At 42.6% G+C, this 9,934-nt stretch overlaps 1 protein-coding gene across 18 annotated transcripts in view; it reads right to left on the reverse strand.

Annotated features, from left to right (window-relative positions):
• The window catches only part of Herc4 (HECT and RLD domain containing E3 ubiquitin protein ligase 4), a 74,540-nt gene extending 71,546 nt beyond the window's left edge, over positions 1-2,994 (reverse strand). For 9 of the 18 annotated variants that reach the window (XR_015644761.1, XR_015644762.1, XR_015644765.1 and 6 more), the window contains exons 1-3: positions 2,678-2,916; positions 1,256-1,286; positions 565-868 (exon numbers count right to left, since the gene is read on the reverse strand). Coding sequence is in view for 8 of the 18 variants with exons in the window: in XM_087597509.1 (XP_087453635.1) it covers positions 565-790 (226 nt within the window). In the remaining 10 variants the exon portion in view is untranslated. Of the gene's footprint in view, positions 1-564; positions 869-1,255; positions 1,287-2,677 lie in introns of all 18 variants that reach the window. The other 9 variants (XR_015644763.1, XR_015644764.1, XM_087597515.1 and 6 more) reach the window with 2 other exon arrangements.
• Between the last annotated feature and the right edge of the window lie 6,940 nt (positions 2,995-9,934).

Raw genomic sequence — 9,934 nt, forward strand, 5'->3', positions numbered from 1 at the left:
CAGACCACCTCAGATCCACAGCCCTAAAAGCTAGCACTGAAAACATGGACACAGCAATTCGGAAATTAAGCAGTATTTCTAAGCAAAACAAAAATTACATATGTAAAGTATAATGGGGATAAAATGGAAGAATGAAGGTATAATTTATGCAAGTAAATGAAAATAAAAATCTTTTACCACCACTCCCCTCCATCCCCCAGGAGGACAGAAACAGCACAGAGAGCAAATCAGGAATTCAAAATCTGTTCAAGAGAGCTGAACTTATTAAAGATCTCGATAACTTTATAATCTATACAAACGCTGAAGTCTACGGGTTTTTTGTTACTGTTTTCAACCACATATAATCAGTGGTCATTCTAGCAGTAGTAATTAAAAACAAACAAACAGAAAAATCCACAAACCAATGTACTTCCTAAGAAGCATGGTAAAGTCAAGAGTATGTTTAACTCTTACTTTGCTATTAAATCTTGAAAAAGCCTGAAAGTTTAGGATTTACAGACGTCATATAAAACACCATTTCAGGAGTAAAATGGTCAATTATTGGAAACAGAAAATCTCCTTTACCTGGTTTCTTTCTGGACTTTTCATGACCTAGCTGTCCTAGATCATTACATCCACATGTGTACACAGTTCCGTCGTCCAGGACGAACACAGTATGTCTGAGTCCACATCCTACATCTCGGACCTTTTTATTTACGAAAAAGTCACTTTTCCTGGGCTCTAGTACAATTTCTTCATCAATTCCACCCAAACCTAGTTGTCCATAGGATGCGTTTCCCCAGCACAACATGCTTGCAATGACTTTGGTCTTCCAGCTTCAATACAAAAGTCCCTTCTGAAGCACCGGGAACTTGGAGGTAGCCGATGTCTGAGGAGAAAAACAAAAGTTGGTAAGAAAGTTGCTCTCTCATCAAGGGTTAAGCCAATATGAGGACTGCAATACTTAGAATATGCTTCAGGGCTACTGCTCAGTTCTCTCATTTTTAGGGTCATATACAAACAAACGTTTAGGAAATGACATCCCCTTCTCCTATTCTTTGCAAAACTTAAAATGGTAACTGGCTTTGACTCTGTTATATAACCCAGTAGTAAGTACTCTGATGAAATTATTTTTTTCCTTTAAATACATTTAATGAGAACAGTACATAAGGCATGTATGTGTCCAATGCCCAAACAAGCAGGTATCCAGACAACTGCAGAAACATAATCTTGCAGTCTCCATAGCCCACAAAAATTCAACAATCTTGATACCTACCTCCACATCAACAGAAAACTGAAGTTCTTATCTGTAATATAAATAAAACCAATAATGGAACTTAAAAAAAAAATCACAATTTAAACTAGATTTCTCGTTGTTTATACTAATAAGGTATATACAAAATTAGAATTTATCAAGTCATAATTTTAAAACAATTGACTCCCATTTTACAAGTCAAAATACTAGCAACGAACCCTCTCTACTAATTTAATTCTAATTAATCAATGTGATTATAATACATAAAAATATTCAGCTTAAATATCAAGTCTCCCAATTCAAAGATTATGCGTGGTTCCTACGTAAAACTATCTTCTTCAAAAATCTTATGTATACATACCTCTAGGACTTTTGAAGATGAAAAACAAATTGTAAACAATCCCAGGACTGCTGATTTTTTTCAAAATAAGAAAGGGTTGGAGGCGGGATTAACTTTGATAGGAAAATCTACATAACTTCTAGGCTTGAAAAGATATACATGAGGGGCTGAGAGATGGCTCAAAGGTTAAGGGGACTGCTTGCTCTTTTAAAAGATCCTGATTCAATTCCCAGCACCCACATAGCTGCTCTGTTTGCACACTGTGTGTAACTAGTCCCAGGGAATTCAACCCTACGCCCTCTTCTGGCCTCCTGCACTAGGCACACACATGGTGCACAAACACGTGAGGAAAACCTTCATTTACATAAAAAAGACACAAGCTAGTCCTTCTCCGCTAAACCTGCACATTTCTTTAAAAACCAGGGTGCATTAAGAAGGACTACTAGAAGTCAGTCTTATCCTTGCTGTCCAAGATCACCTAAATTCCTTACACCGAACCTAAGGTTTCAAAACATAATTTTCCTGTATTTATGTTTCTTTAGAAAGTGCCGAAGCTGTCTCGCTCCACTCCCATCAGCAGAACTTTGGTTTCATCCCTTTGAGACACCAAAACTCGAAAGTTCCAGAGAGTTCTGCATTGTCTTTCCGTATCTCTCTCTTTTTTTTTCAAGGCTAGCATAAGACAGGACCACATCTCCGATTTCAACGCGCTTCGTTTGGGCACCCTTTTTTTTTTTTTTACTCCAAAAGTCAGAACCGGTATTGGAAAGACGTTCTCACGTCAGCAACAGGTAGGAGAACGGAAAGCAGTTTGGTTTCCTCTTTCCCTGACCATGCACCACACGATCAGCTCCCGCGGCCCGGAGAAGAGGAATGGTCTGCACACACTCATCCTCGCGGACCGACCAGCTACTGGCGAATCGGGGAGAGTCCGCCCCACCGGGCTCGGCCCCCACAGCCTCGGTCCCAGGGAGACCCTTTCCCTTAGGACAGTGCAACACTCCAGCTCCGGGAAACGCTGAAGACGCTGGCGCCCTTCACCAAGGCCCCAGCGGAGCTCGCCTCCGTCACACTACCCCGAACCCACCGGGGCAACGACTCACCCGGTCCCTCACGACAGGGAGAGCCCTAGGCGATGGAGGACGACCGCTCCCTGGACCTCAGGACCGCTCTCCGGCTCCCGAGACCTTCCTCCTTCAGCCGACCGCGGCGATTACCACGGTTCCTCCCGCGTCCCGGCCGCAGCACTGCTGCCTCTGCTGCCCGGCTCTCCGGTGAAACTTTCCCAGGTTCCTCAGAGAGAAGCTGCCGCCTGCACTCTCCCGACCGAGAGACAGCCGTCAGCGACCCGGATGGAGCGGGAGGGGAAGGGCTGGTGGCGAGCAGGGCGGAGAACACGAGGGGTGGAGAGAGCCGAGGGAGAGGCTGGCGACAAGGGAGAGGGGCGGTGGTTTCGCGGGGGGAGGGGGAGGGGGGAGGGGCTGGCCGGAAGTGAACCGCGGGACATGCGCGACCCCGCCCACTTCCCCATTCGCGCGCGCCTGCGCGGGAGGCTTCCCAGGGTCCTTCGGACCCAGGAGCCTGCGCAGTGTCACAGTTCCCGGCTCTAAAACACTAATGCAGCCTTCAGGGTTAGAAGCTGTCAAATATATTTTCTTTTTTTTTTTATTTTTTTTATTTTATTATTACTTTTTAACAATGCTTCGGCGTTGACAAGGGCTACTTAGTGAAAATTTCATTTTGGATTGTCTTTCTTCTTGTTGGATCTAGTCTTTTCATAATTTTATTCTACCTTTCCTAATTTTGGTTTGAAGTAGCAGATGAAACCATCACAAACACGGTTAGAATAGCCAGTGGCTCATTTTATTTTTTTTTTCTTTTTTTCGGAGCTGGGGACCGAACCCAGGGCCTTGCGCTTGCTAGGCAAGTGCTCTACCGCTGAGCTAAATCCCCAATCCCCAGTGGCTCATTTTAAACCCTTAAACTCACCTGGACCTAATTTGAACATGTGAGATATATTGGAGCAATGGCTTAGCCTATTCTTACTAAATATCAACGTCCTTGCTTCAGGTTCCGGAACAGTGTTGGTTCACATTTTCAGCTAACTCCTTGGAAGATATGAGGTTAAATTACCCAGCCTATTTCACTCGGAGAAAAACAAAGCTTACGGTTACACTTTCTGCTTCATGAAAACGAAATTCAGATTTCACAGGCCAATTTTAACATCATCTTGATACTAAAATCTGTCTGTTGTGTCTCAAATTAGAGGACAATTTGTTGGGGCAAGAAAAAAAAATATTTGCTCGGTAAGACGCCAAGACCAAGAGCGTGGAGTAGCTTGCTGACATTTTAACCTTTAAAACACAGGTTCCATGCCTTCTTTATCCTTAGGAGGAAACCGGGTAGCTATCAATCTATGAGTCTGTGTCAATCTTGAAGAAGACACAGGTTGGGGGTAGTCCCGTGCAAAACAACTGTGCTGCTGGCTTAAGAGGGGGCTGCACAAGTGAATGAGGCACAAGACCTTTCCAGCAGAGGATAATTATAAATAAAATTACAGCCTCATTTAAAAACAAGAGACCTTAAAAGAATGCAGTTTTAAAACTGTATAGTTATTTTTACATAGCGTTATGGTTTTACTAGGTGCTTTAGCAAACTAAGAACGGCACCAAAATTAAGGTTGGCTGTCTTTTAAACTTGTGGATCCTCCCTCTAGAATAGTTGAGATTGCAGGCATAGGCCATAGCACCTGGCTAATACCATATGAGAACCTGGTATTTTGGCATGAATCAATTCCACAGTAGGTTGGGTTGGTTGGTTGTTTTTATTGAAAAATATATTTCAGATTAGGTGATGATTACAGATTGGTATATGTAAATTAATTTCCTGGACTACAACAAATTACCCCCAAATCAAGTCTCTTAAGACAATAGAAATTTGTTGTATCACATTCTAGCTGTTGCAGGGAGTCTGAAAGGCAGCCTTGGGTTGATTCCCTCTGGTTTCAAGGGAAGAATTTTTTTCCATGTTTCATTCCTGGTTTCCGGTGATTGCTACAGGTCCTGATTCTACCTTACACTTGTTGTTTTTCTTGGATGTCCATATTCAAGTTTCCCTTTCTCTAAGGACGCCAGCAACTGGATCAGGGCCCACGTTAATGCATTATGAACTCATTGTCTTAAAGTGATTGTATCTACAAAGATCTTTCCCAAGAAGATCACACAGAGTCCCTAAGTTAAGGTTGCAGACTACCACAGTATATTAGAGAAGTATTGAGAGGCCAAATCTTTTTTAAGTCCAGACTCCATTTTAGAGAACCTGACCTAAGTTTGAACTCAGGTAAACTAACAGACTAGTACCTAACATCAGTTTCCAAGTTGCCCCCCAGCAAAACCCGAGCCTAGCTTCAGTTTCTAGGCTAATCCCCAACAGACCAGCCTCTCCAGGTTATTCCCCCAACAAACCTGCACCCCCAGGTTACAAGCCCACCCCCTGCCTAACGACCAACAATGAAGAAGGGGGACAGAAATTAAGTTTATGATATGACTGCCAGCTCCCGCCATTTATGTTAAAGGCCACAGTAGCTTTCCAAGTAGATGCTTGTACACGTACTGCCTTCTTGCTACTTACTATAAAGCCTTGCCCCATAGACATTCGGGGCTCCCCCATCACCACCACCACCACCACCAAAACTGTCCTGTGTGATGGTGGTGTGTTAGAGGGGCCCAAGCTAGCTGGAATAGAATAAAGGCCCTGCTGTGTGTTACATCAGATTGGCTCCTGTCTGGTTTTTTTTTTGGGGGGGGGTTCAACTCTTCCCTGGCACTACAGTATAAAATGGTAAAATACTTAAGAAAGCATAGTTTCAGCATTGGAGTGTGTGAGCACTCACAAATTTTCTCGTCTCATTGCTTAATTTTTTTCATATTGTGCTTTTTTTTTTTTTTTTTTTGAGACAAGATCTCATTTTTCTGTCAGGACCACCATCAAACAGAAGTACATTGCAAGCCATAATAAAGGAGATAACTGAAAATCCTTTATATAGGATGGGTAGTGAAAGTCTCCATGGAGGAGTTGCCTTTATAAATGAAAACTAAAGGGGCCAGAGAGGTGCATAGTTAAGACCACTGGCTGCTCTTGCCGAGGGCTTGTGTTCAGTTCCCAGTACCCATATGGTGGCTCGCAAGCACCTATAACTCCAGTTGTAGGGTATCTGATGTCTTCTTTGACTTCCTGGAGCATGAGGTGCAGGCAAAACAAACCCATAAAGTAATTCAGAGAAAAAAAAGGGAAATTGAAGGAATGGGAAAGACTTATGAGGTAGAAGCAATAGAATAAGAAATTCACTGTTATTCTCAGCTACACTCAATAGTGTACATAAGTCTCACAAGCTTGGAGTCTCACTGGTATGCCTGAGTCTCACTGGTGTACATTAGTCTCAAGCATACATGAATCTCACAAGCCTACATGACTCTTAGGTAGAGATCCAATCCCTAGGAAGAAATGAGAAATCCAAAATGGTCTTCTAACCTTGAATGAAGCCACTGAGGTAGGAAAGAACTTGGTGTTTCTGAGGAACTGAAAGAAGGTTGTAGATCAAGCACAGTAGCAGTAGATGTGTTTGGAAGCAGGTAGAAGGTATAATTCAGACAGTCAATCAAGTAGGGCATGAACACGAAATTCATGCTGAGGTAGGAGAGGAGTCTAGCAACCTATGGTCTAGGGGAAAAGGACTGTCTGGTGTGGAACAGATCAGAATTGCTGAGGTCGTGAGAGGTGAAGAAGGTTTAAGTCCTCATACTTTGCAGTGATCCAAATTAATAGTGGTGGAGGCAAAAACAGCAGGAACAGATAATGCGTTTTGATAAAAAAAAAATCTTGATTAAGATTTATTTATGTATGTATGTGAGTACAGTGTCACTGTCATCAGACACACCAGAAGAGGACATCAGATCCCATTACAGATGGTTGTGAGCCACCATGTGGTTGCTGGGAATCAAACCCAGGTCCCCTCTGGAAGAACAGTCCATGCTCTTAACCGCTGAACCATCTCTCCAGCCCCAGTCTTGATGTTTTTATATTGTTTCAAAAACTACCAAAATACCACAAATGGGGCATCTGAAGTAACAGAATTATTCAGTAGCATAAGTCACATAATTTAGGGTTGGGATATAGCTAGGGGCACAGTGCTTGCTTAGCGGGTGCAAGTGCAGGAATCTGGATTTCATCCCCATTACCACGAAAGAAAAAACCACCACCTAAGTAATTTATTATACCAGTTTTGAAAGCTGGAAGTCCCTGATGAAGGTGTAGGCAGTTTGCTTTTGTTTGCTTGTTTGTTTTTGTTGTTTTGTTTTTCTAGGGATGAAAAAACAAACAAACCAAAACAGAAAAAAAAAAAAAACCTCCTTCCTTGCTTGCAAAGAGCCACCTCCTTGCTCTGAGGTCACCTGTCTGTTTTTTGTTTTGTTTTGTTTTGTTTTGTTTTGTTTTGTTTTGTTTTGTTTGTCTCCAGATCCTTTCTTTGTTCTTGTAAAGCCTTGAATCATAATGGGTTAGGTCTTTTCCCTGTGACTTACTTTAATTACCTCCTGGAAGAACCTGTAGACACTCCCAGCACTGTGAGTGAAAACACTTCTTTTTCTTTTCTTTCTTTTTTTTTTTTAAAGATTTATCGATATGTTCCACGTGAGTGCACTGTCACTCTCCCCAGACACCCCAGAAAAAAGCATCAGATCCTATTATAGATGGTGTGAGCCACCATGTGGCCAGTGGAATCTGAACTCAGGACCTCCCCCTCCCCTTCCCCCTTCCCCTCCCTCCCCTCCTCTCCCCTCCTTTCCCCTCCCCAAAGAGCAATCAGTGCTCTTAACCGCTGAGCCATCTCTCCAGCCAGTGAGAGCACTTCTACAGATGAATTTGTAAGCAGAGTAATCTGTGACTCACAGTAAAAGCTCCTTTTGTTTTGTTTTAAGTGACTTTTATTTTATGTATATAGGTGTTTTGCCTACAAGTAAGTCTACCTTGAAGGTGTGTGGTGTCTATAGAGACCGGATATGGTGTCTGATCCCTTTAAGATTGAGTAATGGATGTGAGCCACCATGTGGGTGCTGAGAACTAAACTGAGGTCCTCTGCACAAGCACCCAGCCCCTTGTTACATTTTTCTGAGACAGTGTCCCTGACACTGTTCTATTGATGAGATACCATGAAGAAGTCAACTTTTAAAGGAGAAAACACTTAACAGTGACCTTGTGTACAGTCTCAGAGATTAGCCCATCATCATTGTGGAGGGAAGCATGGTGGCCTGCAGACAGATGTGGTGACTGAGAAGGAGCTCAGAGTTCTTCCTGACCCATAGTCTGCACTGGGAGAGCAGGAATGAAGAGAAACTGAGCCCGGGGTGGCTCACCTGCAGTGATACACTTTCTCCAACCAAGCCACACCTCCTAATTCTTTCCAAATTGAGCCACTCCCAGATGATCAAGCATTCAACTCTGAGCCTTGGGACCATTCTTAGTCACAATCTTTAACTCTATAACCCTAGCTGTCCTGAAACACCCTAGGTCGTCCTCTTCCTGCATTGGACCTGGCTCAACCTCCAAGTGCTGGCATTACGGTGCTAGGAGTCATGCTCCGTCCATTATAGTATTTCTTTCTTTTGAATCATTATTAAAAAGCCTTTTGAGCTGAGAATGAAGTGCAGTTGGTAGAGTGTCTGCCTAGCATCTATAATTGAAATATGGTGCCGTATGCCGATATACCTAGGACTTGGGAAATGGAGGCAGGGGAATCAGTTCAAAGTTGTCTTTAGCTAGCTATGGTGTTCAGGGTTAGCCTGAGTTACATAAGAACATACCTCAAAAAATCCATTAGTTGTAATGGCAGGGGATGGCGGGAATGGTACTATTCTCAAAAAAAAAAAAAAGAAAAGAAAAGAAGAAACAACTCCTGGCACATTAAAAGTAATATTATTGATGATATTGTTATGAAATACTCCACTAAATCAACAACATAAAAAATTATATATGTGAGTATTTGTTGCAAGCACCTTCTCCACTTTCCCCATTACAATTAGCCCAGCCTCCACTGTCAGTCCAAATTTCCTTTCTGACTTTTCTTCTCACGGTCTCTGTGTGAAACGGCAGTGATCTTTACATCCTGAAAGCCAGAACCGTCTCAAAAACGGTCTCTTTTAATAACTATGTGACTCTCTGTTTCCCATTAGCTAATTGCAGAAATTCAACATTCAGTCAAGCAGACGTAACTCAAAAGAACGGCGTATGGGGGGGATGTGTCCATGCACTTGAGATTAGTCATCGCTCCAGCTGAGACTACACTTCCTTATCAGAAGATGCTCTCAAATTGCCTTGTTGGTTTTTGTTGTTGTTGTTTTACTTTATTTTGTTGGTTTTATTTTTTTCGCAACAGTTAAAAAACAAAGACTTAACTGCATGATAAACTATTGTTTTAATAGTTTTAATAGTTTTAATTGTTCTGTCTCATGACAATCACAGCATAGACATTCTGTGAGTTCTTATTAATGGACATCACCAAAGTACTACAAGTGTGGGAGATGGGGTAGGTATGAGATGGCCCAGTGGTTAAAGGTGTTCAGACCTCTACACACTCATGGCAGTGGCATGTATGCACACACACACACACACACACACCACTAATACAGATACTTGATTGGACTTGGGGGTGGGAGTTGGGGAAGGAGGCCAAGACAGGGTTTCTCTATATGCCTTGAACTTGCTCTGAAGACCAGGTTGGCCTCAAACCAGACCAGGAGATCTGCCTGCCTCTGCCTCTCTAGTGCTAGGCTTAATGACATGCGCCACCAACACTGAGCCCTGGGTATTTTTTTTTTAAATGCCTACTGATAATTGTTTTTGTTATTGTCATTATTCATGGTGGTGGGCAGCCTTTCTGTTTTGCTTCATTTAATGTTTTAAAATTTTTTGAGACAAGGTCTTGTACAGCCCAGGCTGGACTCAAACTTGCTATGTAGCTCCAATCTTGAGTCTCCTGCTATATAGAGCCTCCTGGCATGCTGGAATTGCAAGCTTGTACCTGCAGATCCAGGTCAGCCTCCTTTGGAAAAGTAAAAAAATAAAAAAACAAAAAACAAAAAAAATTGGTTGTCCACATGCATAGTGGCATGTGCTTTTAATCCTGGTATTTGGGAGACAGAGGAAGGAAAAAGAGGGGGAGGGGAGGAGGAGAAAAAAAGGAAGAAGAGAAGGCAGACAGACAGGTTAAATCATTGACATTCTTTCAAGCTTTAAAACATGTTTATTTAGTGTTGGGAGTGGTGGGGTGGTAGGGAGGTACGTGAGTGTGTGTAGAAATCGGAGGG

The sequence above is a fragment of the Rattus norvegicus genome, chromosome 20 (genome assembly GCF_021556685.1).
Source record: "Rattus norvegicus strain SHRSP/BbbUtx chromosome 20, alternate assembly SHRSP_T2T, whole genome shotgun sequence".
Classification (NCBI taxonomy): domain Eukaryota; kingdom Metazoa; phylum Chordata; class Mammalia; order Rodentia; family Muridae; genus Rattus; species Rattus norvegicus.